The sequence below is a fragment of the Eschrichtius robustus genome, chromosome 1 (genome assembly GCF_028021215.1).
Source record: "Eschrichtius robustus isolate mEscRob2 chromosome 1, mEscRob2.pri, whole genome shotgun sequence".
NCBI lineage: Eukaryota > Metazoa > Chordata > Mammalia > Artiodactyla > Eschrichtiidae > Eschrichtius > Eschrichtius robustus.
This window is the reverse complement of record NC_090824.1, coordinates 186,998,938-187,022,725: the sequence shown is the minus strand read 5'-3', so window position 1 is coordinate 187,022,725 and position 23,788 is coordinate 186,998,938. Positions and strand designations below refer to the sequence as shown.

The window sequence follows — 23,788 nt, the reverse complement described above, 5'->3', positions numbered from 1 at the left end:
GGTCCTCTTTGCATTGCCCTACGGAAACTGGATCTTGGGGGAGCAGTGCAAAAACACTGATACTCTGGCTACTTCTACTGCTTTAAGTAATAAACTATACTTCATCTCTGACCCAGAATTCTCTTGTCTCCTAACTAGTTACCTTATAAGTAGAGTAAAATCACAGACCTCTTTCAAAGTTCTTGACAGTTTGGTAATAGGAATGTGATGCTGTTAGAGACATGGCTTTCTGGAAGAGGAAGAATAAGGGCCTCAAGGGCCAGTTAATGGGATTTGAGGGAAGTCTGTGGGAACGACTAACAAACATATTGAGCAAATCGTATGGTCAATCAAGTAGTAAACGGTCCTTCATTTTACTGCCTGACAATGAGGAAGAACTGAGGAGGTGGCTGTTGAAACCTCCTCCAGGTTACAAGGATATACTGTACAACACAGGGAATACAGCCAAGATTTTATAACTATAAATAGAGTATAAACTTTAAAAACTGTAAATCACTATATGTACACCTGCAACATATATAATTTTGTACATCAACTATACTTCAATTAAAACAAAAAACAAAAAACCTTCAGGTAGGATGATTTCCTCACCAATCTGGCAGTTGGCTTCAGTTCCATCCTACCATAATAATAACTAGTGAACAGAAGGTTCTAACCCTTTTCAGATAACAGTTACAGAGCCACTCACCTATACTGGGCATGAAAGGAGGGAAACTGGCAAGCAATCACTATGGGCAGAAACAAGGTGAATCATAGGAACCCTGGTTCGCTTGAAAAATGCAGGTAGAGGGGCCTTAATGTATGTTAAGGAAGAATGGCAATAGCTGGGTTGCCTCACAGCTCAATACCACCTGCGATCTATCGAGCCAACTTTAAATTCAATTAGAGATGACAATAAAAGACTTCAGATATTTTTGCCATGGATCCTGGTTGCTATAAGGCAGCTTTGGTCAGGAAATCTCAGGGAGACTTCCCAGAGACAGACCAACACCCATGAGAAATTACAGTTGAGACTTAGAGTAGTATTCAGGCTCTTGATGCCCCAGGTTGGATTTACAATATTAATAAAGCATTTACAGTATAATAAAGATGACCCACTGGAGAATGAGAAATCTAGATAAATTTTTCCAATCACCACTGCCACCCTGAAAAACTCTCCCAGTCTTCATGAAACTAGCACCTTACTGAAACTAGGTGAAAACCTGAGAGTTTAACTTTGTATTGGGTAGCAGATACCCCAGACTGAGGAGAGCTCTCCAAAACGGGTTCCTACTGTGTGAGCCAAAATCAAGTTGACCAGAGAGTGCAAACTGGCTGCTGAATCATGGGGCCCCCTGGGCTGAAATAAATGGTGTCACCCATGAGGACGTCAAAATATAGAGCACTGTGAATGCTGAAAACACGGGAAATTTGTTTGGTTAACCCACCAGCAGCCGTCATGCCCTTGGAAATTGAAAATAAACCCAAAGGTGAATTTAACAGTGTGGAGCCATCTCTACCCCCGCAGTCTCTCACTCTTCCTCAACCTCCTCAGACTTTAAGGTGATCACAGTTGCTTTAAGAAGAAAAATGATTAGAGATGAGGATAAGGTTTCCCAGTCCCCAAAGAGAAATCAACTAATGGCCATAGGCGCCCATTCAAGTATGCTGGAGAATTTGGAGACAGCAGAGACACAAATTTTTATGGTCCTGTCACACAGGGTTACCAAGATTACTATCTTACCGGGACCTATGGAAGAAAAAGGCACCAGCATCAGTGGAAAGATTCACAGTGGGAAGAAGAAAGCTAATACTCTCTACCTTCAGCGCCCCACAATCCTCATTATGCACTTGAGCTACAAGTTTTGTGACTGATGATTTTGCTCATTTGAGACTCTGGCAAAAAGCCTCTACCCAGAGGCTCCCATTGGGGTTCTAGATTTGCTGCCTCCCTGACACAGCTATCAGGGGCACCCCTTTTTGAAAAGTAGCTATTAGCTTGCCAGTGGGCCCTTGTCAAAACTAGACCCACGGAACAATGTGACTCTCCAGCCTATGATGTCTAATATTAAGTCAGACTTAATGACTAACAATGTGGCAAGGGCCCAAAATTCCTCACTTGTCAAATGGAAATGGTATATTCAAGAACACAACTGCCCTGGTCCCATCAGCATCTCAGCTTTGTATTTAAAATGTGACAGCTACCTCTGTTCTGTCACCTGATGCAAAGCTGTTGGCTTAATGTGGACCTCAATTCATAGAGCTTCCCTTCAACAATGAGCTTGGTTCACTGACTGGTTCAACTAAACTGAAACCAAATGGTATGTGGTATGCACTGGGCTGCAGCAGCTATTCAGCCTCAGTACTTGCTAAACTGATCCAAAATTACAGGCCATCACTACACTAGGAGGCAGAATTCAAGCCATTCTCACAGCACCAGACAATACTTCTGTGGAAGGTAAAATAATGGTACTGAAAGATGTCTAAACCCTAACCCTCAGAATCTGTAAATATGTTACCTTACATGGCAAAAGGCACTTTGCAAATATAAGTATATTTACTTATCCTGGAGTATCCAGCAGGCCCAATGCAATCACAGGGATCCTTAAAGTGAAAAAAGGAGGGCTTCCCTGGTGGCGCAGTGGTTGAGAATCTGCCTGCCGATGCAGGGGATGCGGGTTCGAGCCCTGGTCTGGGAAGATCCCACATGCCGTGGAGCAACTGGGCCCGTATGCCACAACTGCTGAGCCTGCGCGTCTGCAGCCTGTGCTCCACAACAAGAGAGGCCGTGATAGTGAGAGGCCCATGCACCGCGATGAAGAGTGGCCCCCGCTTGCCGCAACTAGGGAAAGCCCTCGCACAGAAACGAAGACCCAACACAGCCAAAATTAATTAATTAAGAATGCAAATGACCCCAAGGATCAGGTGTTAAAAAAAAAACAAAAAAAAAACAAAAAAACTTGGCTACTGAAATGATCCTAAAAAAAAAAAAGAAAGAAAAAGAAAAGAAAAAAGGAGGCAAAAGAAGAGAGTCAATGGAAGATATGACTACAGAAGACTGATCAGAGAGCTGCAACGTTGCTGGCTTTAAACAGACGAAATGGGCCATGAAGCAAGGGATGTGGGCATACCCTAGTGGCTGAAAAAGTTAAGGAAACAAACTATGTAAACACACAAAGGAATGAATAATAAATGATTTAATGCTCACTTTAACTTCTCTCTGCCTGCTTAACAAGTATATCCATTTTACAACATTTAATACTAAATCGTTTTCTTCTTCCATGGATAAAAGTCCATCCCTTCTCAACGTCTCATCAGAGATTATCCCTTTTCATGACCTCAGCAGACCCCTCCTACTCCATTAACATCCTGTGCTACAGTTTCATATTCCTATAAATGTATATGTAACTACTACATTATAGTCAATGCAACTAAAACTATAAATCCTCCTAAATCAGTTCTTAATTACTCAAAAGTTGTCAATAATACTACCTTTATTTCATTACCCTCATACTTAAAATTCTGGGTTTGTTTAAAAAGCAAGCATTTCACATGGTTTCACTGTGTTCAAGAAACCATATTAGGCACTGTGGAAAAAACAGTAAAGTACAAAAGATACGGATCAGTTTTGAAACACAATGTAGGGAATTCCCTGGTAGTGCAGTGGTTAGGACTCCGAGCTTCCACTGCAAGGGGAATGGGCTTGATCCCTGGTCAGGGAACTATGATCCCGAATGCCACACAGCACGGCCAAAAACAAAAAACAAAACAAAACACAATATAGCCCGGCAGTATATTAGTATATAGACATATACTAATGACAACTAGTAGTAAAAAAGTGAAATGAAAAAATAAGAAAATTGTGTAAAAGATATCCAAAGCAAGAGATACAGCATGAGTCACACAAGACAAAGTCTAGCTTCATGAGAAAGCCAGAACTAAGTGCTGGACTTGAACTGAGATGGAAGAAAGAAAAGAGGAAAATGAAAACTGAAGAGCATCATTATTTGACAAAAAAAGAATAACTGGAGCACACAGCATAATGTTTAAAAAAAAAAAAAAACCCAAAGCTTATTTGGAGGCAATGGGTACAATATGATTCAAACAAATTGTTTTTCCCTTCTGTTACATGTAATGTGCCAATACCTCAGTCCAAGCAAAGCCTCATCACTTAAGTCTTTCTGACAACTCTTCGTTTTTACTATCAAATCAATCTCCTTATTTTACAATATTAATTATAATTTACAACTCTTAAAATAGTAATAATTTCACTTATTTGAATCAAATATACATCTAGCCTAACCCATCTCAAACTCCAGTTTCACACTTCTAACTGCCTTTAAAATGTTTCCCATTCCACCACACCTAATGTGACTAAAATCAGAATTATCAGTTCCTCCTTTTTATAATGTTTACTCATTATAATGAGTAATTATAATGTTTACTTTTTCCTCAAGGCCCTACTTGTACTTATGGTGGTAGCGTGTCCCCTAGTGAAGACAGCCTGTAACCATCCATCACTTACAATGCACTCTTCCCCTTGCCCTACTGCTACCAATCAGATCCCGGGCCTTATAGATTTTATTGCTTCAGTGCCTTGAATATCATTTCCCATATCTTTCCATTCATATACCTATTAAACTCAGTTTAGACTTCATTACTTTTAATCTGATTCAGGCTAACGTGCTTAAGCAACATAATATAGTGGTTAAAGAGCATGGACTCAGGAGCCAGACTATGTGGGTTCACATTTGGCTCTATCTTATTCACTATTAGCTTGTGCACACTGTTAAACTTCTATGGCATAGTTTTCATATCTGTAAACAATAATAATAATTGTACTTATCGCACAAGTTTGTTGCTGGGGATTCTATGAGTTAATGATACACGTAAAGTACCTAGAACAATGTCTAACATACAGTAAATGTTAGTTATTGCTGCTTGGCTGTCATTGTGGTTGTCATCATCATCATTCTACAAACTGGTCTCCTTATTTCAATTACTTATTAAGTAAAATTATTTATTTATTCAGTACACAAATGCTGATAATACAAACGTAAATAGGACAAAAATTTATGGAGAAATTCCATTGTTTCAATGGGGAAGACAAATACACAAAACTTAGATACATGTTATAAAGAGAACTATCAGTCATCATAGTAGTTCACAAATTCTGTCCCCTCATACAAAACTGGGTGAATAATCTTCCTTGTACCACTATTAAATGCAAACTCCTCTTACTGAGATTGCCATAAATGGCCCCTACCTATATTTTCATGCTTATCATTCTTATTCCCCTACCCCATGTTTTCAACAAACTGAACCTTCTCCATGTTCAAAATACTGTGAAGCTTCTAGCTTTTGTACTCTGAAGATATTGTTCATGCAATTGAGAGCACTGTCCTCTCTTATCTCCTTAGGAAAAATCAAAGACAACATTCAAAACGTTTCTAAAATAACACTACTTTCACTTAGCATTTCCTACTGCCTCACAGGAAACTTCTGCCAAATTTCCACAAGAACTTTATTTTCTTCTCACTGGACCAATCTCACTCTGACTCACGTGTATATTTATTTTAACCATTCAGCCTAACCTAAGCTATTTTAAAAAAATTCAGCTGTGGGGGCTTCCCTGGTGGCACAGTGGTTGAGAATCTGTCTGCCAATGCAGGGGACACGGGTTCGAACCCTGGTCTGGGAAGATCCCACATGCCGCGGTGCAACTAGGCCCGTGAGCCACAATTGCTGAGCCTGCGCGTCTGGAGCCTGTGCTCCGCAACAAGAGAGGCCGCGATAGTGAGAGGCCCGCGCATCGCGATGAAGAGTGGCCCCCGCTTGCCGCAACTAGAGAAAGCCCTCGCACAGAAACGAAGACCCAACACAGCCAAAAATAAATAAATAAATAAGTAAATAAACTTTTAAAAAATCAGCTGTGGTTATATAGGACAAGGTTTGAAAAAAAACAGGTCTACACAACAATTTATTCAGTAAAAACGTCAATTGAGTGAGTGATTTTACCACACAGAATCATAATAGGTAACTATCCTCTAAGCAGAGTCACCTAATAATTCATCAATTAAGAATAAATTATTATTGGGGACTTCCTTGGTGGTCCAGTGGTTAAGAATCTGCCTCCCAGTGCAGAGGATGCAGGGTGGATCCCTGGTCGGGGAACTAAGATCCCACATGCTACAGGGCAGCTAAGCCCAGGCGATGCAACTACTGAGCCCGTGCCCTCTAGAGCCCGCGTGCCGCAACTAAAACCCAACACAGCTAAATAAATAAATATTTTAAAAAAGAATAAATTACTATTATCCCCATAATTTTTTTATCACAAAAACTTTCCAGTCTACTGGTTACCTGGAAGACTTAGTACAAAGTAATTCCTTACCTATTAGTGGTTGAACCTAAAACTTTTTAGTGCCCATGTGATTCCCATATTTACTTCATGATGAAGTAAACAAGAAACTGAATAAAAACACTTCATAATTTAAACAAAGTAACACTAATATTTGTCCAGAAACCGTAAACATGAACAACCAAGCTCTCATTATTTTCTAAAGCCGTGCTTTCCATATGGTATCTACCTGCCACACGTGGCTATTTAACTTATTTAACTGTGGTCTAGTCTAGAACTTCACAATAAATCAATAAAAATTTACATTTGAATGTACTCCTCTCACTTTTCCTCTAATGTAGCTATGAGACAAAGTTTATTTAACAATAATCAGCCCCAAGAAAATAAACAAAGAGCTGAAGACCAAATAACTTATCATCATGAAGGAACAAAACTACTACTGAGAAAAGCAAAAACAAAAAATAAGTGTTGGCAAGGATGTGGAGAAACTGAAACCCTGTTGGTAGAAATGTAAAATGGTACAGTTGCTATGGAAAATAGTATAGCGGCTCTTCAAAAAATTAAACACAGAATCACCATGTGATCCAGCAATTCCACTTCTGGGTATATACCCAAAAGAGCTGAAAGCAGAGGCTTGAAGAGATATTGTATACCCACCCATGTTCACAGCAGCATTATTCATTCGCAACAGCTAGAATGTGGAAGCAACCCAAGTCTCCATCAACAAATAAATGAATAAGCAAAATGTGGCATGCACATATAACAGAATGTTCCACTTATAAGAGGAATCTAGAGTAGTCAAATTCCTAAAAACACAAAGTAGAATAGCGGCTGCCAGGGGCTTGGGGGGGGAGTTGGGGGGGAAGTTACTGCTTACTGGTTGCAGAGTTTCCGTTCTGCAAGATGAAAAGAGTTCTGCAGATGGATGGTGGTGATGGGTGCACAGCAATATAAATGTATTTAATGCCACTGAACTGCACATTTTAAAACGGTTTAAACAGTAAATCTTATGTATGTTCTACCACTTTAAAAATTAGGGGTGATAACTACTACAGAGAGAGAGAAACCTAGGGCCCTTGTCATTACCACTATCATAAAAGAATTGAAACAAGCTCACACAGAGAAGTTTAAGTAGTTGGAGAGCTGCCCCAAACTGCTTATATAATACATTCTGTCTATGCACTGTTTACTTTTTCTTCATCCATTCCCCCACTTAATTGAAATGCTACAACTAAGACTGAGGTGGTTTTTTCAGCTTAAAAATAGGGAATAGCAGGGGCTTCCCTGGTGGCGCAGTGGTTAAGAATCCGCCTGCCAATGCAGGAGACACGGGTTCGAGCCCTGGTTCGGGAAGATCCCACATGCCGCGGAGCAACTAAGCCCGTGTGCCACAACTGAGCCCGCGTGCCACAACTACTGAAGCCTGCACGCCTAGACCCCGTGCTCCGCAATAAGAGAAGCCACCGCAATGAGAAGCCCATGCAAGGGAGAGTAGCCCCCGCTCGCCACAACTAGAGAAAGCCTGCACACAGCAACAAAGACCCAACGCAGCCAAAAATAAATAAATAAAGTGAATAAATTTATTAAAAAAAAAAATAGGGAATACCAGAAACAAACCAAACAAGACAAAATCACTTGCTTTTAAAATACAACTGTTGGGGCTTCCCTGGTGGCGCAGTAGTTAAGAATCTGCCTGCCAATGCAGGGGACACAGGTTCGAGCCCTGGTCTGGGAAGATACCACATGCCGCAGAGCAGCTGGGCCCGTGAGCCACAATTACTGAGCCTGCGCATCTGGAGCCTGTGCTCCGCAACAAGAGAGGCCGCGACAGTGAGAGGCCCTCACACTGCGATGAAGAGTGGCCCCCACTTGCCACAACTAGAGAAAGCCCTCGCACAGAAACGAAGACCCAACACAGCCATAAATAAATAAATAAATAAAATTTTAAAAATAAATAAAAATAAAAAAAAATAAAATACAACTGTTATGTCACAAAGTATTCGGTAAAACAGTACTGTAAAAGTACTTTGTACTACTACTACCTCAAACAATAAGGTAACTGATATAAGATTAACATATAAAAGTCAACAGTCTTTATAAACAGACAATAAAAGAAGATACAATAATAGTGAAACCCCTTTTAAAATAACAAGAAAGAAATTAACAAAGGGAAGATGGTGGCAACAGAGTAGTTTCTCAATCTCTCTGAATCCCCATATAAAAACAGACAACTTAGGAAAACCAAAAATCCATGGAATAACATTTTACAACAAAACCAAGTGTCAAAGTACTTCCATCAACCCCAAAATACAAACAGAGTAGAACAAAGAACTACAAGATCTGCATGGTAACAGCATTTGTGAGGGGAGAAGGAAGCCACAAGAAAACCACAAAATTACCAACGGTATCCACTGCAAAGCACTAAGGGCTAATTTGAGGACAGCAGCTGAAACAAGAAAGGGTTTTGCAATGGCCAACACCAGATAAATGCAAGCAGCCTCCAGTAAGAAGGGCTGAAGTGGGGTCTCAAATTAACCTTCCAGGCAAGGGCCCATTCTAGGACACGGACTTACTCCAAAGAAAAATGGTTTCTAAATACCATCCCCACTGAAAGAATATGATACAATGATAGCAAAAAAAAAAAAAAAAAGGTTATGATGCACTGTGAACAATACACCACTTATGTGGTATTTCTATCAAGTATGCTTAACATAAATCTAATCAAAAGGAAATGAAAAAGACAAATCCCAGTTGAGGGACATGCTGCAAAACAACTAGTACAGAACCTTCAAAAATGTCAACATTGCCAAAGGTAGAAAAGCCTGAGGACTAAAGAGATGTAACTAAATGCAATGCTTGATACTTAACTGAATCCTGGATCAATTTCTTTTAAGTCAGCTATAAAGAACATTATTGGGACAACAGGAAATATTTGGATGTGGACTATATAAAGTAGATGCTACATAAACATTTATTAAATTCAATTAAACATTAATGTCCCTATTCTTCATCCATGGAAAAGGAAATTAAACTAGATAGTGTAACATAGGAAATAAGTATATTAACAAATTTTTACTATTAATGGAAAAAACTTGTTACAGTCACCATAATTCTAAGATTTTAGACAGTTGGAATTCAACTCTAAACACCTAAATGAATTTAAGTCTTCACATTATGTGTAATCTCAACCTTATAAAAGATAGTAACTCTACTGAATAAAGAAATTAGTCCCTCAGCCAATTCAATTATTCATAAAATTCCATTTCATGGGCATGGTATTTAATTGATGCAAACTGTATTAACGTTTATCTTTAATATCTAAATTCAAGCAAAATTTCAAAAAGGCTATTCACATCTACTTGAAACTTGTCTGTTTAACCTCTTTTGACAAGGAATCTTTCCCTCCTAAGTTACAAGCTCTTTATAAGTCTCTTCTCCCAAACACTAGTCTAAGTAAGAACTTCCTGGAACAAAGCAGAGGATTCACGAGAGATTCTTTGTATCAGCATTCTTTTTAGAACACATGAAAACTGCACCGTTTGTACTAAGACCAAAAATAGTTCAATTTGTAATACATCTGATTTATCTAACTTTTAAAGAAATGTGATTATTAAACCTCCAAGTAAAAGGCAGAAAGACTTGTGAAAAAAAGATCCACAGGGGCTTCCCTGGTGGCGCAGTGGTTGGGAGTCCGCCTGCCAATGCAGGGGACATGGGTTTGAGCCCTGGTCCGGGAGGATCCCACATGCCACGGAGCAACTAACCCCATGCACCACAACTACTGAGCCTGTGCTCTAGAGCCCATGGGCCACAGCTGCCGGGGCCCACGCACCTAGACCCCGTGCTCAGCAGCAAAGGGAGGCCACCACAGTGAGAAACTCGTGCACTGCGGCGGGGAGTGGTCCCCGCTCGCCGCAACTGGAGAGAGCCCGCGCGCAGCAATGAAGAGCCAACGCAGCCAAAAATAAATAAATAAATATTTTTAAAAAAGAAAAAAGATTCACAGACTTTGGAGTCAGGCATGCTTGGTCTTAAATCCTTGTTCCATCATTTATTAATAGATATCTCCTGTTTTTGTCTGCCCATTATTTTTCTTTAGGTAACTCTTCCCTACTCCTTGTGACCTTGCTAAGACCTTCAACCACAGTAACCCAATACTCCGGACCACAAGAGTGGGTGTGTTAAACAGACAAGGCCAATCCTATGTGGACAACCCTCAGGGTCCCCAAACATTCTCAGTTCCAATGGCTTTCACTTAGATTCTCCTTTGGTATGCCTATAATCACATCTTGTGCCCCAAAACTTGAAGGGTCTAAGATCTTACCGTACTTACAAGCTAACAATTAGCCCACCAGTTTCATGAGTGCTGGAAGAAGACACAAGACTCCTGGGTTGGACACAGAGGGCTCTATTACTCATAGCAATAGCAGTAGGCAGAGTGTCAGCATTCGCATCGTTCCCCAACCCCCAATTCTGACAGGATAACCCGAAGGAGGCCAGATGACACTTGCACACAGAGTGGGTTGCATTTAAGGAGAGCAATCTTGGGCTTAGGGAACCCAATTCTGAACAGTAAGCATGCTTGCCAATTACCCCAGAAAGAGGTATTATCTCTGTACCTCCCAAGACTATATGCAACTCTGCCTTTGCTCTGGATGGTGCCTCCATTTTCCAAGGGTATTCATTATATAAAAACTTTGAAAAGATAAACAAAGGCAGTTGAGGCCACTGCTCACAAGACGTGTACAAATGTCAGAGTCCCACGGAGAACTGTCTCCCAACAACTGATGCCAAAACAGACCAATGAAATATTCAACCACTATGATCTATTCTTTCTTCACAACCTTGCAGTTAACTCACTCTCTTACTTGTTCTTGGGACCTCACTGAGTTCTTCCAGGCCCTTGCTCCAACACTTCCCCCAAATCTATATGCCCCCATTCCCTAGTTTCACTTTAAACACTTTTGAAAATAACTTGTCTCCTTATCCTAATACCCAACCTGCTTAGCAATATCTCCCCTAGGATTCTGCCCTCGTCTACCTTCTCTGTTCCATTATCCAGGTGACGAAGTTGTAAGCAGATCGGGTAGGGGGGTCTCGGAGAAAGAGAACCAGGCATGGATTTCTTGACATAAGAGAAGCCATTTCTGGCCTAAGCCATTTTGTGATCTAAGCCTGGCCGCAAGGCTTGCCCTTGAACAGGTCTCCATAATTATTGATCTTACAGGAAATGCAGGAAATGCAGGAACAAAGGAAAATTAACAGGGAAGAGCTAAATCAGACTGCATATTCGATCTGTTTGATTTCATTAACCTTTGCTTTTTGTTGCTTTTGTTATTTTAATCATACATAATGGCCTGCCTCAGGGAACCCTGCCCCTCTGCCTGAATGTTAAACTAAAGTGCCTCTGTTCAGCTCACCGGGAGACAATCTGACCCTGTCCACCTGTGGATGGCTGCAAGAAAGAAGAAATTAACACACTCCCTCACAGAGGCTGGCCATTCCAGGGGATATGTGCAAAACTTACGGCCTTTTTACTTTACTTCCTCATCTACCCCTCTCTGTGCTATAAAAGAAACTGGCACCCAAACCCCGATAATATGGTTTTTCGGAGACACCAGTCTGCCACCTTCTCTGTCTGCCAACTTTCCGAATAAAGTTGTATTCCTTGCCTCAACACCTCGTCTGCGATTCACTTGCCTGTCTTGATGCAAGCAGAGCGAGCTTGGACTCGGTAACAGAAATGCAGTCAAGAAACAATAATTCAAGACTTCCCTGGTGGCGCAGTGGTTAAAAATCTGCCTGCCAATGCAGGGGACACGGGTTCGAGCCCTGGTCTGGGAAGATCCCACATGCCACGGAGCAACTAGGCCCGTGAGCCACAATTGCTGAGCCTGCGCATCTGGAGCCTGTGCTCCACAACAAGAGAGTCCGCGGTAGTGAGAGGCCCACGCACCGCGATGAAGAGTGGCCCCCACTTGCCGCAACTGGAGAAAGCCCTTGCACAGAAACGAAGACCCAACACAGCCATAAATAAATAAATGAATAAATAATTTTTTAAAAAAAAAGGCATAGTGTTTGCATATAGCCTACACATCCTCTCATATATTTTAAATCATGTCTTGATTATTTATAATACCTAATACAATGTAAATGCTACAAAAACAGCTGCCTGAGCCTGGCACATTCAAATTTTTCCTATTGGAACTTTCTGGAATTTCTTCCACAGTTGGCTGGATCTGCAGATATGTAACCCATGGATACGGAGGGCCAACAGTATATTTATTATTATTATACTACTTGATCTTTCATATGCAATGACCCTCCTTCTTGAAATATTCACTTCCCTAGATTCCAAAATACCAGTCTCTCCTACTTTTCCTCCTATACCTATACCACCTCTTCATTTCCGCCACAGACTTCTCCCTTCCCCATTACTGCTGAAGTAAGAAAGGGAGGGAGAGACTAATTTACAACAGAATACCAACTAATGGATGTAGAATGAATGATGGGATTAGAAAATCACCTTTTTGTCAAACACTTGTGGCATCATCAATGGATGCTAAAACTTGTGGGTGAAAATTTGTAAGAATCAGGACATTTGAGTAATTCTCAGGGTGTGGTAGCCATGCTCCAAGACAGTTCCCAATGATCTTTGTCCCTAGGCAGTATCCACCCACACTGAACAGACTGCCCTATGTATCCATTAGAATATTGCAAAAATGATGGTATGCCTTTAAAGTGGTTAAAATAGTAAATGATACTTTATATATATTTTACCACCAAAATATAGTTTAGAAAAACAGGCATCTAACTGGGGGGACAGGGACGGACACACACACACACATACCATGTGATATCTGAGGCCAGGTCACAAAAAATACTGCAGCTTTCACCTTGCTCTCTCTTACTCTGGGCAAAGGTCACTCACTTTAGGAAAAGCTAGGTGCCATGTCATGAGGACACTCAAGCAGCCCTATGGAAAGGTCCAAGCGGCGAGAAACTGAGGTTCCTGCTCAGCCAGCACCAACTTAGTGGCCATGTAAATAAGCCATCTTGTAAGCATACCTATCAGCCTCAGTCAAGCCTTCAAATGACTGTACTCCTGCCAACATCTTGACTGTAATCCGATGAGGGACCCTGAGCAAGAAACACCCAGCTAAGTCTAAATTCCTGACCCACAGAAACTATGACACAATAAATGTTTATTATACTTTTAAGTCACTAAATTTCAGGGTAATTTGTTATGCCGCAACTGGTAATTTATACACATTTTTGTTACAAGGCATGGGATGCTACCATAAGAGAAAACCTAAAAATGTGGGAGTCACTAGGAATTAGACAGTGGGCAGGAGCTGGAAGGACTCTTAGGAGATGATGCGTGAAAGCCTAACGAGCATGGAAGAGACTATTCCTAGCCTTTCAGGACGCTGCTAAGGAGGGCTTAAAAGAGAAAAAAATGTACTTGAAAATTAGAGGAAAGGGGGTTCTTGTTATGTAGTAACAACATTTAGCAACATTATGCCCATGGTAACAAAGAAAAGAGAAAGTGTACTCAATGTATTGTATGATTTAACAAGGAGATTTTCTAGGTAATATGTTGAAAGTGCAGTCTTTTTGCTATTTATAGTAAAAAAGCAGTATAGAGATAAACTGAACTAGGAAAACCACTGACAAAAAAGGAACCAAGACCTGCCGGTTTTATAAGTTGTCAGTCTTTCCAGACAGTAAACAATGCTGAAGTAAGGACTAGCTTCCAGAAAAACATAAAATCTAGGCTACTGTCGGAAAACCACTATATGAGAGCAAAGCAAGGGTGTGGCTGTAAAATCCACTGTTAAGATTTAGTGAGCCTCAGAGAATCTGAAACAATGTCAGGTGTCAGGGTCAGGAAAGACAAAGAAAGAATTAGGAAATATTCCAGACTGGGAAAAACTAAGAGACAGGACAACTGACTGCAATGTGTGATCCTGGATTGGATTCTGGAGCAGAAAAAAAAAGTCTCCCTCTTTTAGTATGGAGGACATTAGTGGGTGGAATTCAAATAGGATCTATAGATCTAATAGTTCTGCAACAATGTTAATTTACTGCCTTTGATCACTGTACTGTAATCATGTAGGAAATTTCCCCTTTTATTAAAACTACACATTAAAGTACTTAGGCTAATAGGGCATTATATTTATAATTCACTGTCTCAAGTTCAGAAAAAAAGATTATACATAGAAAAGTGAGCGAAAGAGGGCAAAGGCGGGAGAGTAAGGGAGGACATGATAAAGCTAACAGGATGAAATGCTAACATCTTGGGAGTCCGGGTGAATGGTGCAGAGAAATAATGTGTAGTATTTTTGCAACTTTTCCCAAAAGTCTAAAATTACTGCAAAATCAAAAGTTAAAAAAAAAAATGTCAATCCTTCTAGCTGGCTGCCCAACACCCCAGGATGAAGGATAAAACTAGCGTTACTTATAAAACTATTCATGAAATGACACCTTTTTTTTTTTAATTGGGGTATAGTTGTTTTACAGTGTTGTGTTAGTTTCTACTGTACAGCAAAGTGGAGTTCCCTGTGCTATACAGCAGGTTTTTGTTAGTTATCTATTTTATACATATTAGTGTATAAATGTCAATCCCAACCTCCCAGTTTATCCCACCCACCCCCCTTGCCCCCCGTGGTGTCCATACGTTTGTTCTCTACATCTGTGGAAATGACCTTCTTAATTAAATAGTCTCATCTCCCGTCACTCTTCAGCCCCACCAAACACACACTCCAAACATTCTAAATTACTGTTCCTGCAAAGCCCTGCCCTTTCCCCTCTCTTAACTCTTTGCACACGTAGAAGCTTAAAGCTTTAACCTGAGTGGAAGATTTCCAAAGGGAAGTACAAAAAGGGTGTGTGTGTGTGTGTGTGTGTGCGCATGCGCGCGCGCGCACGTGTTAACGGGTGACTCTCAAAACTGAAAACTTAAAAAACAAAAATACAGAGAAGTAATGACAGCTCTGTGATTGAGAGTTTTATTCCTCCAAGGACCACAGAAGTAGCCCAGTTCTCTTCAAAGAGGTGAACAGTCCTAAACAAAAGGGAAGTCCAGTCAATTCCCTGAGGTTCACAAAACACTAACCAAAAAGCTTATCTCCCCCAACCTCCCAAAGCACCCTAACAGTATTTATACTAGCAATAACTCCTTTATCTGTTGCCAGTTATTAATAACAGAATGGAACCAAGGGCAAGTAAGGGGGTAGAGTACAGGATGGGAGATAAATCCCTCTAATTGTAGTAGGGGACAGATGGATTTCTGTTATACCTATTTGGAACTGAGTATATTTCCACAAGATACACTGCCACTAATGTTAATGTGGTTGTAAAGTATTGTAAGTCTAGTACAGCATAATACTATACTACTGATACAATATAAGTTAACATTGATGAGTGGGAAGAGGATAAAGTGAGGATCAAATGAACTGGTACAGATTATCTCAATGCAATAAATAACCACTGATTTCTAAATGATAACCTCCAACTTAGCCTTTAAAAAAAAAAATCCTTTCTGAAGCTCGGAGCCTCACAAAACAATTGCATGCCTCCAAGTCTGATATGCATCTCCATTTCCTAACTCTTGCCCACATCTCACTCTATGACAGTGCTTCTGTAAACACAAAAACACTAGGCTTAAAAAAAAAATTCTATTTTACAATGAGCATTAATTGACATTAATAGTCTTAGAAGATATTCTTCTTAAACAGTAATTCATGATCCAAACTATTTCATGATTGAATTAAGCCCCTCCTATAATATGCATAGCTTTTCATTCATTTCAAACATGTACTTTGATTCTTTTAAAAATATATATGCCACTTTTTAGAGAAACTGTCTCTCATTCAAAGGTATATCTCACCATTAACTTTTCCTCTCTCCTTGTGGCATTTCACAGTTAATATCTAACCAGTAATAATATATCTTGGGCCACACAGAAATTCTCTGAAAAGCAAAGGCTAAGTATTGGGTTGGCCAAAAAGTTCGTTTGGGTTTTTGTATCCTATGGAAAACCCGAACGAACTTTTTGGCCAGTCCAATTTTTTTTTAATCTTCTTATAGTTATATATAAAAAGTTAACTTATAAATTGATTTCATTTAAAAATAAGTGAGTTGGATAATACAATATTTAGTATTAAATATTCTTTACCATCACTTACTTATAACTTAATAAACATGTGACAGAATGAACACAGATAAAAGAATTCACAGGGAACATGATTCTAACGTATCTTATGAACAATATCACCAAAATTTAGTTCATAATATATAATATTTTAAATTAGTAAAATCCAAATAGATTATAAGTACTACTTGTCAAAACATTTTATAACACGATATGCATATTTTCAAGACAACCCTATTAGATGTTAAAATCTTAAAAGAGGTAAGGAGGGATGAAGAGAAAGACAGTCTATAACACCCAATCTTTACAGCTACGTTATCACTTAACATCATACCATAATAAAAAAAGTCCCTCCCCAAATATTCCTAAGGCAAGCAAACAAGTCTAACAATAATAATAAATTTATAGTATGTTTATCTCACAGCCTTTATAGAGTATCAGAAAATCTTAATTATTAGAAAATAAAATGCACAAACTGATTTTAAGTCTGACAACAAAATCAAGTTGTACTAAACTTATACGTGTTAAAAGTAAAATTCAAATAGTATTTACATACTAATGAAAATACCAACTGCTAGAAGTTAAAGCTAAACAAGTTTGACTAACTTCATACATTGTTTTTTAATACAGTATTCAACAACTGCAAAAACTCATAAAATGAAAACTTTAATTCATTCCTAGAGGGAAAAAAAGATTAATAAATAAATATAGTCACCAGTACCGTATTTATTAAACACTGTACTACATTTAATAATTGTCCATTAAAAATAACATGACAGGGCATAGATTAAGATAAATATGGTCATACAGCAAATACTTCTTTAAACAAGATAATGCTCATGAAATGGCAGAATATAAGAACATCATTGGTATGACCATATTCCCTTTTCACAATTTATAATAAGCCCTACCTAAGACTTCCTCAATCGTGATTAAAAAGCTTAAATAAAATCTCACAATGCTTGTTACAAAAACTGCTAATTAAACCAAATCTGCCATTTTTCCATGAGCAACACAAGCAACAATAAACAGCAAAACCAAACCCTACTATTGTCACTATCACAAAACCACCTCGTTAAAGAACTCAAAATGAATATGTGTACTTGTTGCCTAAGATCTACCAAAAATATATAAACCTGACAAACGTTCGGAAGGAGGATATAAAGTTATAATTATTATTCACTAATAATTGGAAAATTAATCTCAAAACAAAAAATTGAAGCTTTCAAAATGTTTACCTTGAAAAAAGAAACAAATTCTAACCAAATTCCTAAGTATTTACAAACATGAAAATGTGAAGTGATTTAGTTTTTCACACAATCTGTAGAAATATCTTCCAAACTAGTTTACACCAACTGTTTAAAAGTAATATTCTTTCCTAACTGAAGAAGTCCTTTGTATCTTCACTTTGCTGAAAACAATCCACAGCAGTACCCTTTTCCTATGTGGGCAATGTGTCCTATGAATGATTCTACAGTATTTATCAGTAGTTTACTAAAAATTACTCATATCCTTTACAATAAGTAAAAATGTAAGCAGAAAACAGGTAAGTCAGAAGAAGACAGATTAGTATTAGGCAAGCTTTTAGTGTTTTAATTAAAAGACAGAATATTCTCAAACAAATGGTATGACATTTGGTCATTAAAAAAATAATAAACCATTAGCACCACTGGGGAAAAAATAACAGTCAAGAATATATAGAACTTCAAAATTGTTCTATATTATAAAGGGAAAAGGCTGATGAGATTTTTACTTACATGTGAAATAATCAGTTAATAATATCTAGCAACAAACCATTACTGCTAAAGTTACCCAAAGATTTCAAAAGACCAGAGTAACACATGCAAGAAATCCCTCACATGCCTTCAATCAAGTTTTCAATATTTCAAATTTTCAGTTGAAATGGGTACAACCATATTCACAAATATGGCATATTATTTTAAACCTACTCTTTGACTTAATACTCTGTATTAGCCAAAATTTTTCAGTATTTCAATGTTTTCATTCAGCTATCAAGAACTTAATTTTATCTAAAAAAGGGAAAAAAATCTATTAAGTAGATGTGCTACATATTTAGCAACAACAAATCCACTTACTTTTTTCTCTTTCTCATGATGTTTATCCTGAGAGTGAGAGGAAGAATCACTTAAACTTTGATCATATGACCTATTACATCCCCGTTTGCTCTTTTTCTAAAAAAGAAAATATGTATACATATAGGTATATGTATATAAAATTTGAAATCTTTTTTGTTAGGTTTAAACCAATTCAAGTGTGAAGTACTGTAAAATGTCTACTGAAGGAAAAAAAAAGTGTATTTCAAACTATATACTCCAGACACCATCCATATATTATATATTGCATTATAAAGGAAAATCTAACCCTAAATCTAACATTAATGCCATGTTTTTGTACATTTATTAAAAAGTGTGAAAACAGACTATATTTTCAAACAAGCAGTAGCTTATTTGTCATTTTATTACAAAACCACCTCATTAAAGAGATCAACTATAGTTTTCAATGTCTGGTTTAAAAAACTAAAGATGTTTCAACCAAAAATAGAGAATGCCATATTGAAAGAGGATGCCAAGACCAGAAGAAAAGAAAAGAAAGTATCTGAAGAGTTACTTTATGCCACTAGGAAAAGCAAGAAGCCTTTTAATCTCATACGTTCAGTATTAAGGCATACAATTCTCTAAAAATTTGTCTCTGCAGTTCATATAGAAAAAAAAATGAAAGGAAATGTCAGCATTAGACCCATGCATTTTTCAAAGCATTACTAAAACTATTACACATTTCTATTTAAAATACTTACACAGATTCATAATAAAGTATGACAGAGTTACTGGAGGTGTTAAAATTTGGTGGTACCATAACTAATTAGTTTAAACTAGATAAAAGTGACTATAAAAGATGATCAAATTCCATGCAAACATAGATCTTATACAATCTTATTAAATTAAACAGACTTTTTCCCCCAACCACCAAATGGGATAACAGCATATTAATAAGTAACAATGAAAAAATTCTATTTACGCAAAGTTCAAAATCCACTTTCATTATTTCTGTCTTTTATCTATATCATCTCTGATTTAGAAAATGAACATTCCAATGTGGTTTTAACATCCTAAAGCAAATTTTCAATTTTACTATCTCAAGATTTCTCTTAGAACACTTCAATGTTCTTTGACAGTCATTAAAATAAATCAAAGTCTTCAATATTAAACAATATATATGTACAATCTTAAATATTTTATATGCATGAACCAGAATACTGGAGTCATGAGCTGCTCATTTCTTAAGAAAGGGGCCCCTAATGATATTATTTATTTTAAAAAAAGAAAGAAATAGCCCTATTTACAGGGGAGAGGTAACAATAAAAAATAACAGTGAGACACTAAAGAAAAACAAAGATGCCTTAAATTTTCAGTATACAAATCTGATACCACTAAAGACTGAGAAATAGACAATGGGGCATTAAGGAAATATTGATCTGTCAAAGGAACATGGACACAAAATATGTAATGGTTAATCAAATAATACTAACTCATCCATGCTACTGTGTGACAGTAAAGAGTGATCAAATCTAATATTTCCAAAGTTGCATTTAAATATATTTTTCTCAAGATCTTTAACCAAGAAGTTACAAAAGAGCCTTGTTTCAGGTTTACTATCTCAAGTAAATAAAAATGAAAATAAATAATAAAATGGGTAATAGTAATAAAGCAAAAAGATGAGAAGTGATAGAGAATCACAAAATACATAATCAAACTTAAAAAATTAAATTAACTGAACACAGTGGTAAATTACAAAGAGTTCTTTACACATTTGTATTTTCTACTAAATGTACACCAACATTTACTATTAACTATTAATATATATTCTAAAGTAGAATATTTTAGAATATTCACCTTTATAAATGAACCCAAGCAAAGCAAAATCTTTTAAAATTACTAGAGCTTTTAATTCCCAACAAAGAACACGCTAAGCAAACTTAATCTGAAGCACAAACAACCAAAAAAAGTAATGGCTATTATGCCTTTTCTATAAAAGACTCAACTCTATTGTCAAAACTAATTATTATCATTTTAAAATTAAATTCAAGACAAATTCTTACCAGCTTACTGAAATGGTATTTACAGTAGCCACAGTATTGGACGTTATCTGCACCATTACCTTCTTCTTCACAAAGTAGTCCTGCAAACTGAGCACTGAAAAAAAAAAGCCAAGTATATCAACAAAATTTCAAACCATGGTGTGTGTATATATATCTATATACATTATATAGAGAGATACATATAAAACTTAAAATTCACTTCCAAGCATGTAGGGTTTATAAGAAAACACTACATCTCCTAAGAAAAAAAGGGAAAATAAAAGGCTTTATTCTAGCTGAGACCAAGAACATTTCATCCCATCCTACGACTGATATATTCTTAAAGTTATATACATGGTTTAAAATAAACTTTTCATCCATCTCTAACAAGGATGAAGATTTATTCACGTTTTATGTCACCAAGTAGACATTAAATTTCTTTTAAAATATCCCCACACCCCAAACTTAACATTTCATTTTACTTTTTCAATCTCTATCACAGGTACAATTGGAAAGGCCAGGCATGTAAAGGGCTGACATGACATACAATGGTATTCACTCATGGATGTAGATTACATACTGTTAGAAGGAAAATGCTTCAAGTCATACCATAGTACAGTAGGTAAGAGAAATGTAAGCTGTGTTTTTCTAGTCAAAAACAATGGAAGAAATGGAACTGAAACCTAAAGCTATGATATTCATATTTTTAAAAAACACGAAGTGCTAAAGTTTAGAATCATCATCTTGTCAATTTGACCTTCCACTTTTAACATTCCAAAATTAAAGTACTAGTATGTATCTCATACCCAAAAAAGGTCTTTCATCTTTGGAAATTTAAATACAATATTAAGAGAATTCTTTTTATTTTTTATTGAGGTATAGCTGAATTACAATGTTGTATTAATTACTGAGGTACTACAGCAAAGTGACTCAGTTATACATATATGTACATTCTTTTCCACTATGGTTTATCACAGGATACTGAATATAGTTCCCTGTGCTATACAGTACGACCTTGTTGTTTATCCATTCCATATATACCAGCTTGCATCTGCTAATCCCAAACTCCCAATCCATCCCCCTCCCCCTTGGAAACCACCAGTCTATTATCTATGTCCCTGATTCTGTTTCTGTTTCATTGATAGGTTCATTTGTGTCATGTTTTAGATTCTACATATAAGTGATATCATATGGTATTTGTCTTTCTCTTTCTGAATTACTTTGCTTAGTATGATAATCTCTAGTTGCATCCATGTTGCTGCAAATGGCATTCTTTCGTTCCTTTTTATGGCTGAGTAGTATTCCACTGTGTGTGTGTGTGTGTGTGTGTGTGTGTGTGTGTGTGTGTGTGTTTATATATGTGTGTATATATATATATATACCACATCTTCTTTATCCATTCATCTGTCAATGGACATTTAGGGTGTTTCCACATCTTGGCTATTGTGACTAGTGCTGCTATGAACATAGGGGTGCATGTATATTTTTGAATTATACAGTTTCGTCTGGATATATTCTCAGGAGTGGGAATGCTGGATCATATGGTAATTCTAGTTTTAGTTTTCTGAGGAACCTCTATACTGTTTTCCACAGTGGCTGTATCAACTTACATTCTCACCAACAGTGTAGGAGGGTTCCCTTTTCTCTACACCCTCACCAGCATTTGTTATTTGTAGACTTTTTAATGATGGTCATTCTGATTGGTGTGAAGTGGTACCTCACTGTAGTTTTGATTTGCAGTTCTCTAATAATTAGTGATTGGAGCATCTTTTCACGTACCTAGTGGCCACTTGTATTTCTTCTTTGAAGAAATGTCTCTTTAGGTCTTCTGCCCATTTTTCAATTAAGAGAAGTTAAAAGTTCCATGGGACTTCTCTGGTGGTCCAGTGGCTAAGACTCCATGCTTCCAACGCAGGGGGCCCAGGTTCAATCCCTGGTCAGGGATTTACATCCCACATGCCACAACTAAAGGTCCCGCATACCGCAACTAAAAGATCCCACATGCCGCAACTAAAGATCCAGCAGGCTGCAATGAAGATCCCGCATACCGCAACTAAGACACAGCGCAGCCAAAAGAATAAATAAATATTAAAAAATATATATTTTCCATTCCCCAAAAGTAATCTAAAATGGACTTCATAAATCCACATACTAAAAGCTCAGGAAATAAAGCCTGTTCCTATACTGGCTGCTAAATATAGACTGATTTTTAAAATTAATAACTACATGAGTTATTCCCAAACTTTTATTTTTTATTTTATTTATATTTTTTTGGCCGCACAGCATGTGGGATCTTAATTCCCCCACCAGGGATCGAATCCGTGCCCCCTGCAGTGGAAGCGTGGAGTCTTAACCACTGGACTACCAGGGAAGTCTCGCCGAACTTTTATTTTTAATTGTTGTCTATTATGTTGAATGTTTTGTTTTAGGATAATTTATGCTTTTGAAATTTTATGCTCAAAAAAACATATAAGTACAAGTTTTGTATCAATTTACACTGCCTCCAAAAATTTAGTAACACGTGTTAAGAACAATAATAATGTTCACCATTTTTGCCCTGAAATCCGACTCCATGGAACTGTGCCCACTTCATAGTAAATACTCAATACATAATAGCTATTAATTATCATTAGTTACTAGTCTAAGGAAATTACATTTATGTTTGTTGAATGCACAAAACGTTCTTTACAGCACCACATATTATAAAACAATTTGGAAACAATGTGTCTGAAATTGGTGAAACATTAAATAAAATACTAACATTTGATAGGATATAATGCAGCCATTTCAATGTTGCTAGTGGTCTATATCATCTTACCAAAATTTTTGGTGAAAAAATTATCAAAAAACAATGTTACATTTAAACTGTGATTTAAAAAAATTATGCAACAAATAGGTACATGGATAAAAACTGAAAAGAAACATGAACAAAACAAAAATAGAATATGTTATTTAAAAAAACATTTAAGTAACTCTTTAAGAAACAGCCACTATAATACTGAGAATGATGGCTACTGCTTTTTTTTCCCCTCTTGAAACACAGACAGTGAAAAAATGCTATCATTCATTAAATCCTTACTAGTATTTCAGGCACTGCACTAATTTATCTAATCAGCTCTTTTAATCCTAATGACAAATCCAAGGGTAGGTAACCAACAGAAGTATTTTAAACAAAATGCAACTGAATAAGACACTAGAA

At 37.2% G+C, this 23,788-nt stretch overlaps 1 protein-coding gene across 8 annotated transcripts in view; it reads right to left on the bottom strand.

Annotated features, from left to right (window-relative positions):
• The window catches only part of MLLT10 (MLLT10 histone lysine methyltransferase DOT1L cofactor), a 250,065-nt gene that overhangs the window by 122,372 nt on the left and 103,905 nt on the right, over nucleotides 1–23,788 (bottom strand). For 7 of the 8 annotated variants that reach the window (XM_068561150.1, XM_068561136.1, XM_068561157.1 and 4 more), the window contains exons 7-8: nucleotides 20,611–20,704; nucleotides 18,590–18,685 (exon numbers count right to left, since the gene is read on the bottom strand). In XM_068561150.1, coding sequence (XP_068417251.1) covers nucleotides 18,590–18,685; nucleotides 20,611–20,704 — 190 coding nt within the window. The remainder of the gene's footprint in view (nucleotides 1–18,589; nucleotides 18,686–20,610; nucleotides 20,705–23,788) is intronic. The other variant, XM_068561181.1, reaches the window with a different exon arrangement.